Genomic DNA, 18,933 nt, shown 5'->3' on the forward strand with positions numbered 1-18,933 from the left:
TGCAAAGAGAAACATTGCAGTAGATGACCAAAAATGAAATCAGAGCAGTTTTTGGATAAACCTCAAGAGAGAGTTTAGGGCAGGACTTGCTGATTAATTAGTGAAATGAAGCAGCAGAAGTAATTACTATAACCTGTAAAGAAATAGCTCAAAATGGAGGAGAGCTTCAGGACATTTCTTGGTGCATAGATGTGATTCCACACATTAGGAACAACCTCGTGATGATTATTACACCTCGAGAATATATCAGCAGGTAAAAGAAAACTCCTTATCTTCCCCCACCACCCCACATCACACCTTAGGAGACTCAGGGGTGATGTTATAAAGATGTACAGTCATGAGGCTGAATGTACACAGTCTTTTTACCAGGGCTGCGAAATCAATAATTAATTAGAAGGCATAGTTTAAGGTGAGATGGAAAAGATTTAATAAGGACCTGAGGGACGACCTTTTCATGCAGAGGGTGGTCCATATATGGAATGAGCTGCCAGAGGAAATGATTGAGGCAGGCACCATAACGATATTTAAAAGATACAGATAAATACATGAATAGGAAAGGGTTGGAGGGATATGGGCCAAACACAGGCAAATAAGGCTAGCTTGGATGGACATTTTGGTTGGCATGGACCATTTGGGCTGAAGGGCCTTTTTCCATGATGATCTATAAAATATGACACCATTATGAGTTCTTAACATTAGAATTTACAACCTTTTCACAGTGGAAAGAAAATGTAACTTTCTGCTGCTAATTAGAGAGTAAAAATAAAATTACATTAAATTTTGTGTATCTTTCGTAACCTCACAAGACCTGACTCTGAATCCAAGGTTTGTATTGGAAAATCGGGAACATGAGAGTAACAATCCTATTAACCATCTGTTCAGCATGCGCTTGTTTCTCTATATCACGCCCTGCTAAATAACAAATGCCTGAGTGAGGTAAATGGTGTGTAATGGCCTGTAAAGAAAAGAAAATTGACTCTGGATATCTATTGAATACAGTCAGCCGGCAGAGAATAAGCAAAGGTTTTCATCTGGACACAAGGTGAAATGAAAACCCCACAGATGCTATAATGAGTCCAGCCACAGCTCAGCCCATTTGATTCACCCAGCCAAGTGAGATGGTGCTCAATGGTTAGTGCTGAAGTGGGTTTTGAAGATACGTTCGTAGCCATGTCATACTTCACCATCTACGGTATCAGAGTCAGTTGGACTGTGGTTCTGTTACTGGGGTACTTCATGTATTTATTCGTGGGAGCTACAGTCTTCCAGGTGCTGGAGATGCAAGCGGAGGCTCACACCCGGAATAGCTTCCAACTGGCAAAGCTTAAGTTCCTTACAAACTACAGCTGTCTGGATGGGCCAGCACTGGAGAGGTTTGTCCAGGTAAGCAGAGGGGTAAAATCCTGTTAACTTTATGAAGCAAGTAGGTAACTGGTGAATAATCACTAGATGGGTTTAGAACAATTTACGTAAACAATTCAAAGCAGGGGAAAAAAATACAATTAGATATCAAACTTTGTGGATTGTAAGCATTTTCAAAGTTCTTTTGTTGAAAGTCTTATCAGTCCACCAAACTACGTCAAATCAGGAATAGGCCAATGAGGAAAATTCTGATCATTGGCAATGATTAGCACTGAGGTCTAGAGATTTTCTATCTTAAAAGTCTGATTTTTTTTGTGTGATGAATTTTTCCAATACCTCAGAGCAAATAATAATAATAATCCTTCTACTTATAACTCACAACGTGATGAGATTTGTAGTTCCCATAGCATTAGATCCCAGGACATAATTGTCAAATATGTGTCGATAACCACAAGACAATAATTATTTATTTTTACGTATTCTCTGTTCTGGCAAAGATGTCAAATGGATGCAGTTCTGTGGGCCATGAAACTGTTCCCCCTTTTGAGCATGGGAGTTGCAGAAGGGTGGGAGTGGCAATGCATTGGTTAGGGGGTGGGTGAAGTAGAGAAGAATAATTCAAACTTGAAATGCTTTTTTTGAACCCAACCTTCTGTAAATGCTTACTATAGCAGAAGAGGTGTAGTAACTAGGGACGAGGATGCTGGTTACGTATACCAGCCCAGATCCACAGTCACAGAATAGGAAACATTGACCAATGCAGCACAGGAAAAGGGCCTTTGGCCCACAATGTCTATGCCAACCATACTGTCAATTTAAAATGCACATCTGCCTGCACATGGTCTATTCCCTCCATTCCCTAGCTGTTCTTGTGCCTGTTTAACGTCTCTTAAATGTTGCTAGGGGCACAAGAGATGCTTGAACCTAGAGCTACAAACAATCTACTGGAAGAACTCAGCAGGTTAGTTAGTATCTGTGGAGAGAAAGGGGTTGTCGACATTTCAGTTTGAAACCCTGCACCGGGACCTGAAGTGTCGACAATTCCTTTTCCCCTCAACAGATGCGTCTTGACTCACTGAGTTCCTCCAGCAGACTGTTGCTCTTCAACACAGCTATTGTATCAACTTCCATCACCTTCTCTGGCAGCACGTTCCCAGCACGCCACTCTGTGTCAACACCTGCCTCACAGATCTCCTTTAAACTTCCCCCTCTCACCTTAAAAACTTCAACTTAAGAGTGTGACCATTTCCCTCACTGCCTCCTGGTCTATGTTCTGAAGGTTAGGGATCAAGCCTTGATTCTTCACAATCATTGCCAAAAGGACTGGATAGAGAGGATGTTTGCATTAGAGCAGAGTCTAGGAACGGAGGGTACAGCCTCAAAATAAGAAATATCCCTTTGGAACTTAAATAAGGAGAATAAACTCTCCTCGGGCTTCTAGCCGGGTATAGGTATTGATTATAACCAATGTTTTGTTGACAAACTTTGCCATCTTCTTCAGGGATGATGCCTGGGCTTGTCTAGTCCGGTGATCTTAAATAAGAAGAGGTTTTTTTTTCATCCAGAGGGTTGTGAGTATCTGAAATTAATTGTCACAGAGGGCTTTAGAGGGCAAATAATTGGGTATATTAAAGGCACAGATTGCCAGGTTTTTGACTGGTTACAGAGAGAGGGTGGGAGAATAAGGCTGAAAAAATCAGATATAATTGAATGACGAAGCCAGCACAACGATCTGAGTGGATTAAAAATGGTTCATTATTGTCATATGTACTGAGATACAGTAAAAAAACTTTTCTTGCATGCCATCCATACAGATTACTTCATCACATCTTGGCGTAGTAAGGGGAAGACAAAATCAGAATGTGTAACCTAGTGTTTCTGTTATAGAGGAAGTGCAGTGCAGGCAGGCAGTAAGGCTCCATGACATAATAAGGTAGATTGTGAGATTAAGAGTCCATCATATTGTACTAGGGCAAGGGTTCCCAACCTTTCTTACGCCATGGACCAATACCATTAAGCAAAGGGTCCGTGGACCCCAGGTTGGGAATGATTAGGGGATCATTTAAAAGTCTTATATCAGCGAGTTAGAAGCAGTGAGGAAAATGGCCATGCTTTTAAGTTGAAGTTTTCATTTGGTGGTACATGCTTTTAGACTTATGTATCTTCTGCCTGATAGGCAGGGGGAGAAGAGAGAATGACTAGGATAAGTGGGGTCTTTGATTCTGTTGGCTGCTTTGTCAAGTTAGAAAGAAGTGTAGATAAAGTCCGTGGAGGGGAGGCAAATTTCTGTGATGTGCTGAACTGTGTTCATAACTCTGCTGCTTCTTGTCATTATATGCAAGAACATTTGCCGTACCAAGCCGTGAATTATCCAGAAAGGATATTTTCTGTGTTGCATCTATACAAATTAGTGAGCATCATAGGAATTATGCTAAATTTTTAGCCTCCTGAGATAGTAGAGGGGTTCATTCTTGCCTTGGCCATGGCACTTATGTGATTGAATCAGGACAGATTATTGGTGCTGTTCACTCTAAGGGTTCACTCTTAACCCTCTTGCACTCAGCACTGTTGACCAGTCTTTGCTCCTATATCATACAGGTTTTATAGCTACCACACTGCACACAGCTCCTGAGTGACAAAGATCGTCTTTGTCAAGCTTTCATTGATCAGCTGCAAACATTGACAGCAAGCGGACAAGACCATATTGAAGTATTTCCTATTTCACCTAACATCTAGCCCAAAGTATCCTGTAACACCAAATAGCAGATATCAGATATTGACTCAGGTAAACTCTACTATACACAAACAATAATCCTTTGTAAATATGCAAGGTGGGGTGCGATCTCATAGTGTCAGCAAAATTCCCTTTGATTTGCTTTCACTTGCATCGCTGCTGAGCGATTCGAAAGCGGAGTGCATGATTGTTCACGGAAGCGTGAAATGTTTCCCAGTTCTATTACTGTCGCTGTATTTATTTTACCACATACTGTCAAGTTGCAGAAAAGAGCTTGGAAGGTGGGCTGTGGAAGAAAATCCAATTTCTTTATATCCTTAAAACCAATAATTTGTTATCACCAATAAATTAAAACAGATTTGTCTAACAAATGAAAAATTTTAAAACACTGCAGATGCTAGAAATCTCAGTGGTGGGCATATACTAAGATACATAGAAAAGCTTTTCTTCTGGGTTCCATCTAGACCAGGGATTCACAACCATTTTTATGCCATAGTCCAATACCATTAAGTAAGGGGTCCATAAGACATAGAAGCAGAATTAGGCCAGTCAGACCAATGAGTCTGCTCCACTATTGCATCATGGCTGATCCCTGATCCCACTCAATCCCATATACCTGCCTTCTCACCATATCCTTTGATGCCCTGACTGATCAGGAAACGATGAACTTCCACCTTAAGTATACCCACAGACTTGGCCTCCACCACAGTCTGTAGCAAAGCATTCCACAGATGCACTACTCTCTGGCTGAAAAAAATACCTCTTTACTGCTGTTCTAAAAGGTCGCCTTTCTATTTTGAAGCTGTGCCCTCTAGTTCTTGGCACCCCCACCATAGGAAACATCCTCTCCACATCCACCCTATCTAGTCCTTTCAACATTTGGTAGGTTTCAATGAGATCCCCCTGCATTCTTCGAAACTCCAGTGAGTCCATGACCAAAGCTGCCAAACGCTCCTCATATGTTACCCCCTTCATTCCTGGAAACATCCTCATGAACCTCTTCTGGACTATCTCCAATAACAACGCATCCTTTCTGAGGTATGTGGCACAAAACTGTTGACAATACTCCAAATGTTGTCTTATAAAGGCTTATCATTTTCTCCTTGCTCTTATATTCTATTCCCCTCGAAATAAATGCATTTGCTTTCTTTACCACAGACTCAACCTGTATTAACCTTCTGGGAGACTTGTGTGAGGACTCCTAAGTCCCTCTGCACCTCTGATGTTTGAAACTTCTCCCCATTTAGATAATAGTCTGCACTATTGTTCTTTTTACCAAAATGCATTATCATACATTTCCCAACACTGAATTCCATCTGCCACTTTTTTGCACATTCTTCCAATTTGTGTAAGTCCTGCTGCAATCGCATTGGTTCCTCAACATTACTTACCTCTCCACCTATCTTCGTATCATCTGAAAACTTGCCCACAAAGCCATCAATTCCATTATCCAAATCATTGACAAACAATGTGAAAAGTAGTGGTCCCAAAACTGACCCCTGAGGAACACTACTAGTCACTGGCAGCCAACCAGAAAAAACCCCTTTTATTCTCACTCACTGCCTCCTGCCTGTCAGCCATTTCTTTATCCTTGCCAGTATCTTTCCTGTAACACTATAGGATTTTATCTTGTTAAGCAACCTCATGTGAGGCACTTTAACAAATGCCTTCTGAAAGTCCAAGTAAATGACATCCACTACCTCTCCTTTGTCCACCCTGCTAGTTACTTCCTTGAAGAATTCTACAGATTTGTCAGGCAAGATTTCCCTTCACAGACACCGTGCTGACTTTGAGTTATTTTATCATTAGTCTCCAAGTACCCCAAAACCTCATCCTTAATAATAGACTCCAACACTTTCCTAGCTACTGAGGTTAGGCTAACTGGCCTGTAATTTCCTTTAAATTTGCTATCCTCCCTTCTGACATTTGCATATCTTCCAGTCCTCTGGGACCATGCCAGAATCAAGTGATTTCTGAAAGATCATGACTAGTGCATCTGTTATCTCTTCCCTTTTATTATTTATATAACTGAAAAATCATTTGTTATCTTGCTTTATATTATTGGATTGTTTGCCCTCATATTTGATCTTTTCCCTTCTATAGCTTTTTTAGTTACCTTTTGTTGGATTTTGAAAGCTTCCTAATAATCCAACTTCCCACTTTTGCTACCTTATATGCCCTTTCTTTGTCTTTTATGCAATCCTTAACTTCCTTTGTCAGCCACAGTTGCCTACTCCTGCCATTTGATAACTTCTTCCTCTGTGGGACATATCTATTCTGCATGTTGTGAATTATTCCCAGAAACTTCAGCCACCTCTGTTCTGCCATTGTCCTCGCAGTATCCTCCTCCAATCCACCTGGGCAAGCTCCTTTCTCATGCCTCTGTAATTCTCTTTATTCCATTGCAATACTGATACATGTGACTTATGCTTCTCTCTCTCAAATTGCAGTATGAATTCAATCATATTATGATCACTTCCTCCTAAGGGTTCTTTTACATTCAGCTCCCAGATAAGATCTGGATTATTATCCAACACCAAATCTAAGACAGCCTTTTCCCCAAGTAGGCTCAAGCGCAAGCTGCTCTGAAAAAACATCCCTTAGGCATTCAACGAATTCCCTCTCTTGCGATCTGACACCAACTTCATTTTCCCATCCTCTTGCATATTGAAGTCCTCCATCACAATTGTGTCATTACCTTTATTACATGCCTTTTCCAGCTCCCTTTGCAATCTCAACTCCACATCTCACTACTATTTGGAGGCCTATATATGATTTCCCATAATGGTTTTTTCACCCTTGCAGTTTCTTAACTCCACCCACAAAGATTCAACATTCTCTGACCCTATGTCACCTCTTTCTAAAGATGTAAATCCATCTCTTACCAACAGAACCACACCACCACCTATGCCTTCCTGCCTGTCCTTTACATACAAAGTATATTCTTTGATGTTAAGCTCCCAACTATGGCATTCTTTCAGCCACGTCTCAGTGATGCCCACAGCGTTGTACTGACCAATCTCTAATTGTGCCACGAGTTTGTCCACCTTATTCTGAATACTACACGCATTTAAATACAGCACCTTCAGTCCTGCATTCTTTGCCCTTTTGAATTTTGTCTCTATGGTACAATTTAACTCTTTGCTCTGTCTGCATTTGTACCCAATCATTGGCCTGCCCTTATATTCATGTTACATCCATCATCTACTTGTAATCCTGCTGGCTCATCCTCAGCTCTATCAGACTGGTTCCCATGCCCCTGCCATATTAGTTTAAACCACTCTCAACAGCTCTAGCAAACCTGCCCACAAGAATATTGGTCCCCCTTGAATTCAAATGCAACCCATCCCTTTTGAACTGGTCCCACCTGCCCCAGAAGAGGTCACAATTATCCAGAAAGCTGAATCCCTGCCCCCTGCTCCAATTTTTCAGCCACACATTTATCTGCCTCTTCATTCAATTCCTATCTTCACTGTCGCTTGGCACAGGTAGCAATCCCAAGACTACTACCTTTGAGGTCCTGCTTCTCAACTTCCTTCCTGACTCCCTATATTCTTTTTTTTCAGTACCTCCTCCCTTTTTCTACTTATGTATTAGTGATAATATGTCCCATAGCTTCTGGCTTCTCCCCCTCCCTTTTCAGGATATTGTGGACGCGTCCAGAAATATCTCGGATCCTGGCTCCTGGGGGGCAAACTACCGTCCGTATTTCCTTTTCACTTCCACAGGCTCACCTAACTGTCCCCCAGATTATAGAGTCCCCTATTACTGCTGCCATCTTCATTCCCTACCCTTCTAAGCCACAGGGCCAGACTCAGTGCCAGAGGCATGGCTGCTGTTGCTTCTCCCCAGGTAGGTTGTCCTCCCCAACAGTCCTCAAAAAGGAGTACTTATTGTTGAAGAGGGTGGCCACAGGGGTGCTCTCCACTGTCTGACATTCTCCCTTCCCTCACCTCACAGTCACCCATTTATCTATCTCCTGGAGCCCTGGGGTGACCTATCACTGCTACACTTTCCCTAATAAGCTGAAGGTCATCGAGCAGCAGCTGCAGTTTCCTCACACAGTCTCTAAAGAGCTGCATCTTAATGCACCTGGTGCAGATGTAACCATTGGGAAGGCTGGAGGACTTCTGCAAATTCCACGTCTGACACTCAGAGCAGAATACTGGCTCTGTCGACATACCTCCTATTCTCTCTAGAGTTAATTCAGAATAAGAAATAAGGAATTAACTTACCTACTTACCTTCTTACCTTGCCTCACCTGCTGTTACTGAAGCCCTGTTGAGCCAAAGCCTTACCAGTCTGCTGCATACTACTCTAACGATGACTGCTCCCATGATGACCACTCCACTAGGCGGTACTACTCTTTTATAGAGACTAGAGTTTAAAAGCTCTTCACTGGACCTGCACGGGAATGCTTCTGTTGCATCTGCACAATACTCCAATCAACTCCACGGACCTCTGGTTGGGAACCTGTGATCTGGACAGATCATGCCATACCTAAATACATCAAACTCGCAAAACTGAAAATAGAATACAGAATATAGTGTTACAGTTGCAGAGAAAGTATCGTGCAGGTAGACAAATAAAGTTCAAGGGCCACAACAAGCTATATTGTGAGATTAAGAGCTTATCTTTATCCTATGAAAGCTCAGTTCAATAGTCCAATAACACTGGGATAGAAACTGTAGCAACAAACAATCTACTGGAGGAGCTCAGTGGGCTAGGCAACATCTGTGGGAGGAAAGGAATTGACGACATCTTAGATTGTCAAATTTACTCTGACTAAACTTATCACTGTAATCAGAGACAGTATCTACAACCTGAGGAACTCTGAGGGAATCACTAGTCAGCAACAGTGCAGAAGTCAGTGCATTTTCCTGTGCTGTACTGCTCAATGTTCTAAGTGTTACCATCAGCCACATCATAAAAAATAAAAATTGCCCACAGTACTCAGCAGGTCAGGCAGCAACTTTGGAGAATATCTAATATTTCTGGTCAAAGAGCCTTTGCCAGAACCAGGAAAATTTTGAAACCAGACTTGTTTTAAGTTGATTAATAAATAGCACAAATATTCCCATTGTAGAAAAACAGATTCACTAAAGCTGGGTTCTAGATGTTCAACAATATTTGAGGGAGTACTATGGAATCATTCATTAGGGAGGAGATCAGTGCAGTGTTGCGTCGTCAGCCCCCTATTCTACTCCCTAGACCAAATTCTGCTCTAACGCCATCTACAAATTTTCAGACGACACCACCATGGAGTGTTGTATTTCAAATAATGATGAGTACAGGAAGAAGATACAGAGCTGCTGACATGGTGTCATGACAACAATCTTTCCCTCTGATGCTAGCAAAACAAAAGATCTGGTCAATAACTTTAGGAAGGGGAGGTGATGCACATGCTTTTGTTTATATTAACGCTGCTGTGGTCAAGAAGATTGAGAGCTTCAGGTTCCTAGGAGTTAGCATTACCAAAGGCCTGTCCTGGTCCAACCATATAGACACCATGGCCAAGAAAACCACCTGTACCTCTCTTTCCTCAGAACGCTAAAGAAACTTGGCAAGTACCCTTTGACCCTCACCAATTTTTATTGATGCACTGCAGAAAGCAACCAAACGAGATGAATCATGGCTTGTTATGCCGACTGTTCTGCCCATGACTACAAAAGACTACAAAGTTGTGGACACAGCTCCGCACATCACAGAAATCAGCCTCCTCTTCATGGACTCCAGGCATCCCACCCTGCAAAAACTCATTTCTGGGAGGTAGCACCACCATTTCTGGGAAGTAGCAGCCCCACCCCCCGCAACCCCATATCCAACCCCCCCCCGCCCCCTGGTCGACCTCCAATGGTGTATGTAATACTTTGTAGTGATTTTGTCTAATCTGTAAACCAAGTTGGGTATATGCAGAAAATGTGACATTAAAATATGTACATATATTATATTATGTTATATTATCATGTTTATTCTATTACAACTTTAAACAAGTCTACAGGAAGTTTGGCGTCATCATGTAGGACATCAATAGAGTCACTCCTTAGCAGCTAGCTAGCTAGTTTAAATAAAGTTAACTACGCTAATGAACGAATGACACCTGTTAAACTCACCTCAAACAACAGGAATTCTGCAGATGCTGGAAATTCAAGCAACACACATCAAAGTTGCTGGTGAACGCAGCAGGCCAGGCAGCATCTCTAGGAAGAGGTACAGTCGACGTTTCAGGCCGGGACCCTTCGTCAGGACTGACGTTTCAGGCCGGGACCCTTCATCAGGACTGAAAGGGTCCCGGCCTGAAACGTCAGTCCTGACGAAGGGTCCCGGCCTGAAACGTCGACTGTACCTCTTCCTAGAGAAACTCACCTCAACATGTCTTTTACATTTTAACCCACCATGGGCAATACAAAAGTCACTGTTGCAAACAGTGCAGCGAGCAACACTGTCATTATTTTTGAGGTTGACTGTAAAGACCGCCCATAGAGAAAACTGATAGGTCTACTTAGCATGAACAGAGACCAATCAGGATGCTCGCTCCCCCCTCCCTCTCCCTCTCAAAAAAAGTCCATTTCCAGGATATTGTATATAATTTCCGGGCATCAGGGAGCCGCTCTCAATATGCGACAGAGTCCCAGAACTTCCGGGAGAGGTGGGATGTCTGGGACTCTGCTTACACTTCTCACTGCCTCAATTAAGCAGCCAACGTAATCAAATATCACACCCACTCCAGATATGAAAGCTTGAAAGCACAGAGCACCAGGTTCAATCACACTATCACACAGTTATAAGACTATTGAATGGTTCCCTAGTATGATAAGATGGATTCTTGACCTCATAATGTACCCTGTTCTTTCCTTGCATCTTATTGTCTGTCTGCACTACTTTAATAAATTGATCTGTATAAATGGCATACAAGGCAAGTTTTTCACTGTACATGTAACAACAATATACCAATTTATCAATATCCACTATGAGAAGGAGTCTTGGCTCACCAGCTCATGATGTAAGATTAGAATTAATCTGGTGCATGCAAAGAAATACTTTCCACTATTTTGCATTTTTTCAATCAGTGCAGGGCTGAAAACTTTAGTAGGCACCAGGGCACTGAATGGCAGTTGGTAATATTGCGTATGCCAATATTAGTATTATTATTAATACAGAGTATGCCAATTTTTTCCTTGGGGTATTATAGGTAGATGTAACAGAGAATAAATTAATTATGCAGGATTTAATACTGTCAGTACAGTGGAGGATGTCAAATTAATACTAATTGGGATGGCACAGTAGCATATCTAGTAGTGCTGCTGATTCACAGCTCCAGTGACCCAAAGTTGAGGCTCCTAGCCTCCAATCTATGGAGTTTGCACATCCCCTTGTTACTGGGTGGGTCTTATCCAGGTAGTCCAAAGATGGTGGATGGTAAATTAATTGGCCACTGTTAGTTGTCACTACTGTGGAGGCCAATGGCAGAATCTAGGGGGAATTGATGGGAATGCAGATATAATAGGGTGCAGGAAAAAGATAGTGGATTGCTTTGGAGATCGTGATTCACAAGAGGACAAATGGCCATTTTCTGCATCATAAAGGAATACAGAAATAGGAACAATTTCATGGAAAGTGTACAACGTGGTTTTCTGGATCAGAATATTGAAGATCTAACAAGGGAAAAATCTATTTCAGATTTTGTTTAATGCAATAAGAAATAGTTAATTGAAAATCTTGTAAATGATCAAAGACAGGGGTTTCCAACCTGGGGTTGATTGACCCCTTGCTTCATGATATTAATCTATAGCACAAAATGGTAGTATTATAGAGTTTTGCATTGAATTTGAAAGTAATGCAGTTCAATCTGAATCTAAGAGTTCAGGCAAGAAAACTATGAAAGTATGAGGGACATGACTGGCAAAATACATTGGAAAGTATCACAATGGACAGGCAAAGGCTAACATAAAAAGAAATAATGTACAGCTGGCAGAGAAAAATATATTTCTGTAAGGCATGAAAGTCCAGCTGGTAAAGTGGTGTGTGTGAGGCTGAGGGGAGAAATTAAAGGAAGCTTCGCATCCAAGTGAAAAATGTATGGAGCTGACCGAAATAGCAACATTTTCCTTATTTATTCTGGCAAAAAAACGTCTCTTGTAAAGTTGTGCAATACATCACCGTATAAACATAATCTGTGAAAGATTTACAGGTGAATGCTCTGCACTCCTTGAAATGATGCCTAGAGGTGGAGATGGCTGTTGAAATAATGGGTGTTCTGGTCATCACTGTCCAAAGCCCTAGTTTCTGGAATCGTTCCTGTGACCCAGCTATTTGAAAAAGGAAGGTGAAAGCAAAAAGAGAACAACTGATCTCTTTAGCCTAACATCAGCTGTAGAGGAAGTCCTGGAGATTAACAGTTCGAAGAAAATAATAGGATTGAGCAGAAACAAGAGAAAATCTGCAGGTGCGGGAAATCCAAGTAACACACACATAATGCTGGAGGAACTCAGCAGGCTAGGGAGCATCTATGGAACACAGTGAACAGTTGACTTTTCGGGCTAAGACCCTTCATCAGGATCGAGCAGAGTCACATTTCTCAGACCAAAAGCATATCCATCCAACCATCAAGTAGTACCCACAAGAGGCACAGCCTCAAGAAGCTAGCATCCATCATTAATGTTTAAAGTAAGTTTATCATCAAAGTGCACAGATGTCACCATATACAACCCTGAGATTCATTTTCTTGCTGGGATACACAATAAATAGCCGGCCAGTGGCGTGGTGCCATCAACACCAGACTTCGAGGTGCGTGGTCGTAGCTTTCCATCCTTGCTGGTTTGAGCGCCGAGCTAGCAACTCTGTCTCGTAAAGTGCTAAAGAAATAGCAAAGTCGGTGCCCAATGCGCCACAGGGCGCAGAGAGGAAGACCAACAACTACTCAATAAATACAATAACCATAATGGAATCTATGAAAAACCATACCATCCGGGGCCATGCCACTTTCTCGCTGCTACCACCAGCTGGGAGGTAGAGAAGCCTGAAGTTCCACATCACCTGCTTCAAGGTCACCAACTTCCCTTCGACCATTTGGTTCTTGAACCAACTGGAAAATCCTTAATCACTGCAGTTTCACAACATGATGACCACTTTAATCACTTTGCACAAAATATATATTTTTGCTCTATGTCCTTACTTGTAAAAAAAGTTTGTAATTTGTGTTTTTTTCTTGTTGATTCTGCTTATATGATGCTATGCGACTATGATGCTGCTGCAAATATGGTTTTTATTGCACCCGTGCATACATGTAGTTACACAGAACACAGAACATTACAGCAATGGGCAGGAATTTTAGCTCATCATGTTCTGTCTATCTTAATGCTAATTTATACTAAATGTCTTCCTCCTGTGTATCATCCATATGCCTCTATTCCCTTCATGTTCATGTGTCTATCTAAATGCCTCTTAACTTCCACCAAACTTCCGGATTCCACCACTACCTCTGGTTTAAGATGGCACTACTAAAGACAGTAATAGTTCATAAAGCAAGAAGTACAACTAAATATTTTATTGTTAAAACTTTTTTCTGTGGAAAACTGTGCTAAACAATCACCGCAAACAATGAAGAGGAGAGCGAAAGCAAGGCAGAGACTTGATGGTCGAGGCACGTTTGAGGGAAAGTGATCGGTGAGGGGTCGAGACATGGTCGAGATGGAGTCAGGGTGTGCAAAGTGAAGGAGTTTTCAGGCCCCATCCACCTAAACCAAGAATGAGAGTTGATCGATCTAACCACCAGGTGGATTTGGAAAGTTCAGGTACAGGCCGAAGTCTGGTGTTGGGGTCCAGACCCAGAGTATATTGATGTGAGAGGGCCCGGCTCCTGGTGCAAGGGGTGACCTAGTGTTTGGACAATTAAAATGCTAGGTCAGATGGACTGAAAAGGCAGGGTGTCGGGACCGGAGGCAAAGGTCAGGCCAGTTCTGCTGGCTTCTCCGTGACAATTGCTCTGCTTTTGGCAGCACTGAGGCTGAGGCTGCAGGCCTGCTACGGCTGCTCCGGGCCTTGTGTCTATATGGCCTCACTTTTGTCCTGAATGCTTTTGCTTGCTTTTATTGTTTGCATAGATTGTGTTTTTTTTGCACATTAGGTGTTGGTCTTTTTTAATGGGTTCTTTCACGTTCCTTGTTTTGTGCCTGCCTTTAAGGAGATGAAGCTCTAATTTATACATACTTTGATAATAAAAGTACTTTGAACTTAAAACTACTCTAGGCACCCACCACACTCTGGGTAGAAAAAGACTTGCTCCTTACATTGCTTTTTAGCTTTCCCCCTTTAACATTAAAAACCTGTCCTCTGATGTTTGACATTTCTACCCTGGGGAAAATATTCTGACTGTCTACCCTATCTATGTGCCTCATCATTTTCAAACCCTCTGTCATGTCTCCCCTCGGCCTCTGACACTCTAGGGAGAGCAACCCAAGTTTGTTCAACTGTTCATTATAACTCATACCCCGTAACCCAAGTAGCATTGTGGTAAACCTCATCTGCCCCCTCTCCATTTTCTTTATATAACGGGGCCGACCAAAACTGCATACAATCATCCAAATATGCGCTGACTTGTGCATATGACAGTAGACATACCTTTGACTTTGAGTCAGCACATATTTATGAAAGGACAACCAGGTTAGACTAACTCACTGAAATTGGTTGAGGATATCACCAATAGACTAGAAAAGGGGTGAGGTTTACTTAGATTTTCAGGAAGTTCTTTTTTACAGCCTCAAGCCTTTGGTTATATAGTTGAAGCATTTGGGACTGGAGTCAACACTGACATGAGCTCAGAAATTGTTTTCAGACAGAAAGCAATGAGGATAAATGGATCCTTCTCAGACAGGCAGACTGTGATTACGTGGGTTACCACAAGACTTGCTGCCTTGGCTCTAGCTATTAACAATCTACCTTAACAATTTGTCTGAGAGAACGGAATGTCATTTCTCCAAATTTGCTAATGATACAAAACCAGAAAAAATTGTGAGTCAGGGACAAGGATATAAATCTTTCAGGGGTATAGACGGCCGGCGGAGGGTGGGGGGGGGGCGGAGAGAGAGGGAGAACGGACAAGAAGGAAGATGGAATGTAATGTGGAAAAATGTGAAGTTATCCACATAGTGCACAAAGTAGAAATATAGACTATTGTTCAAGTGGAGAGAGATTGGGTGAAAACATATTCAAAAACGTAATTAAATTTTTTGAGGAGGTGACGAAGATGGTCATGGAGCCTAAGGCAGTAGAAGACATAAAAGCCTGAAAGCAAATACCAATAGGGCTAAGGGCGGCTTTTATCCCGCTGTTGAATGGACCATTGATCTAACCATCTAATTTGTCATTGACCTTGCACTTCATTGTCTGCCTGCACTGCACTTTCTCTGAAACTGTAACACTTTACTGCATTCTGTTACTGCTTTTCTCTTGTAGCACCACGATGTGTTTTTGTGCTGAAACGTTCTGTACCGGTGGCATGCAAAAGAAAGCTTTTCACTAAACCAAAGAACATTTCACCATAATCAGAATCAGGTCTATTTTCACTGATTTTTGTCATGAAATTTATTATGTTACATAATAAATAAATATTACTAAACAAGAGAGGAATCGTGAGCTAGTGTTCATGGACTATGCAGGAATCTGAAGGTGGAGGGGAAGAAGCTGCTTTTAAAATATGTTTAGGTTTTCAGGCTCCTACCTCCTCTCTGACGGTAGTAATGCAAAGAGGGAATTTCCTGGATTGTGAGGGTTTTTAATGATGGAAACAGTTCAATGTAAAATTTATTTTCAGGGTTCATACATGTCACCACATACAACCCTGAGATTCTTCTTCCTGCGGCCATACTTAGCATATCTACAGAATAGCAGCTGTAAACAGGATCAATGAACAACAAATTGTGGAAATAAAATATAAATAGCTAGCAATAAATAACGAGATGGATGCTGGATTCTTGAGGCACCATCCTATGAAGATGTGCTCGATGGTGGGGATGGTAAGGCCCGTGATGGAGCTGGCTGAGTCTACAGCCCTCTGCAGCTTCTTACATCCGGTGTGTTGGAACTTCCATACCAGGCTGTAATCCAGCCAAGCAGAATGCTCCGTAGATATTTGGGCTGGAGTCTTAAATCTCCCCAAACTGCTCATAACTTGAGCTGCAGGCATGCCTTCTCTGTGGTTGCATCAATCTGTTTGGCTCAGAATTCAGAAACAAAGGTTCTGAACTTAAAGAGGGGTAACTTTGAAGGTATGAGACGTGAATTAGCTAAGATAGACTGGCAAATGACACTTAAAGGATTGACGGTGGATATGCAATGGCAAGCATTTAAAGGTTGCATGGATGAACTACAACAATTGTTCATCCCAGTTTGGCAAAAGAATAAATCAAGGAAGGTAGTGCACCCGTGGCTGACAAGAGAAATTAGGGATAGTATCAATTCCAAAGAAGAAGCATACAAATTAGCCAGAGAAAGTGGATCACCTGAGGACTGGGAGAAATTCAGAGTTCAGCAGAGGAGGACAAAGGGCTTAATTAGGAAGGGGAAAAAAGATTATGAGAGAAAACTGGCAGGAAACATAAAAACGGACTGTAAAAGCTTTTATAGATATGTGAAAAGGAAAAGACTGGTAAAGACAAATGTAGGTCCCCTGCAGACAGAAACAGGTGAATTGATTATGGGGAGCAAGGACATGGCAGACCAATTGAATAATTACTTTGGTTCTGTCTTCACTAAGGAGGACATAAATAATCTTCCAGAAATAGTAGGGGACAGAGGGTCCAGTGAGATGGAGGAACTGAGCGAAATACATGTTAGTAGGGAAGTGATGTTAGGTAAATTGAAGGGATTAAAGGCAAATAAATCCCCAGGGCCAGATGGTCTGCATCCCAGGGTGCTTAAGGAAGTAGCCCAAGAAATAGTGGATGCATTAGTGATAATTTTTCAAAACTCGTTAGATTCTGGACTAGTTCCTGAGGATTGGAGGGTGGCTAATGTAACCCCACTTTTTAAAAAAGGAGGGAGAGAGAAACCGGGGAATTATAGTCCGGTTAGCCTAACGTCGGTGGTGGGGAAACTGCTGGAGTCAGTTATCAAGGATGTGATAACAGCACATTTGGAAAGCGGTGAAATCATCGGACAAAGTCAGCATGGATTTGTGAAAGGAAAATCATGTCTGACGAATCTCATAGAATTTTTTGAGGATGTAACTAGTAGAGTGGATAGGGGAGAACCAGTGGATGTGGTATATTTGGATTTTCAGAAGACTTTTGACAAGGTCCCACACAGGAGATTAGTGTGCAAACTTAAAGCACACGGTATTGCGGGTAAGGTATTGGTGTGGGTGGAGAGTTGGTTAGCAGACAGGAAGCAAAGAGTGGGAATAAACGGGACCTTTTCAGAATGGCAGGCGGTGACTAGTGGGGTACCGCAAGGCTCAGTGCTGGGACCTCAGTTGTTTACAATATATATTAATGACTTGGATGAGGGAATTAAATGCAGCATCTGCAAGCTTGCGGATGACACGAAGCTGGGTGGCAGTGTTAGCTGTGAGGAGGATGCTAAGAGGATGCAGGGTGACTTGGATAGGTTGGGTGAGTGGGCAAATTCATGGCAGATGCAATTTAATGTGGATAAATGTGAAGTTATCCACTTTGGCGGCAAAAATAGGAAAACAGATTATTATCTGAATGGTGGCCGATTAGGAAAAGGGGAGGTGCAACCAGACCTGGGTGTCATTATACACCAGTCATTGAAAGTGGGCATGCAGGTACAGCAGGCGGTGAAAAAGGCGAATGGTATGCTGGCATTTATAGCGAGAGGATTCGAGTACAGGAGCAGGGAGGTACTACTGCAGTTGTACAAGGCCTTGGTGAGACCACACCTGGAGTATTGTGTGCAGTTTTGGTCCCCTAATCTGAGGAAAGACATCCTTGCCATAGAGGGAGTACAAAGAAGGTTCACCAGATTGATTCCTGGGATGGCAGGACTTTCATATGAAGAAAGACTGGATGAACTGGGCTTGTACTCGTTGGAATTTAGAAGATTGAGGGGGGATCTGATTGAAACGTATAAGGTCCTAGAGGGATTGGACAGGCTAGATGCAGGAAGATTGTTCCCGATGTTGGGGAAGTCCAGAACGAGGGGCCACAGTTTGAGGATAGAGGGGAAGCCTTTTAGGACCGAGATTAGGAAAAACTTCTTCACACAGAGAGTGGTGAATCTGTGGAATCCTCTGCCACAGGAAACAGTTGAGGCCAGTTCATTGGCTATATTTAAGAGGGAGTTAGATATGGCCCTTGTGGCTACAGGGGTCAGGGGGTATGGAGGGAAGGCTGGGGCGGGGTTCTGAGTTGGATGATCAGCCATGATCATAATAAATGGCGGTTCAGGCTCGAAGGGCCTAATGGCCTACTCCTGCACCTATTTTCTATGTATGTTTCTATGTATGTTTCTATGAATAGATCATCTATACAAAATGCACACCAGCCACAGCTCTGCAGACCTTCGCACCATGCTGCCTTCATCTTATGAGAGACGGCGCACCACACGATCAAGTTTATCTATGCCTGTTCATGCTGTTTCTATGCCTGATGCGAGAACTTACACACTGGATAGAAGCTTCCTTCACTGTGCTATCAGAATTTGGAACGGCCTTCCAGGTGCTGTGGTTGGAAACATCTGCGACGATGGGGTCTAAGCCTTCAAGAGTCGAGTGCACAAACACCTATCATCTCTGGGAGGGAATTCACATGCTTCTTCATAAGCTATCATGAAGGGGATCAGGATAGAAATGCTTGGTTGTTGGTAGGTAGGGTTAA

At 42.4% G+C, this 18,933-nt stretch overlaps 1 protein-coding gene across 1 annotated transcript in view; it reads left to right on the forward strand.

Moving 5' to 3' along the window:
* Positions 1 to 1,170: 1,170 nt before the first annotated feature.
* kcnk17 (potassium channel, subfamily K, member 17) overlaps positions 1,171 to 18,933 on the forward strand; it is a 46,346-nt gene continuing 28,583 nt past the window's right edge. The window contains exon 1 of the mRNA XM_072280130.1: positions 1,171 to 1,383. Within this exon, the coding sequence (XP_072136231.1) occupies positions 1,171 to 1,383 (213 nt within the window). The remainder of the gene's footprint in view (positions 1,384 to 18,933) is intronic.

The sequence above is a fragment of the Mobula birostris genome, chromosome 2, assembly GCF_030028105.1.
Source record: "Mobula birostris isolate sMobBir1 chromosome 2, sMobBir1.hap1, whole genome shotgun sequence".
Taxonomy (NCBI): domain Eukaryota; kingdom Metazoa; phylum Chordata; class Chondrichthyes; order Myliobatiformes; family Myliobatidae; genus Mobula; species Mobula birostris.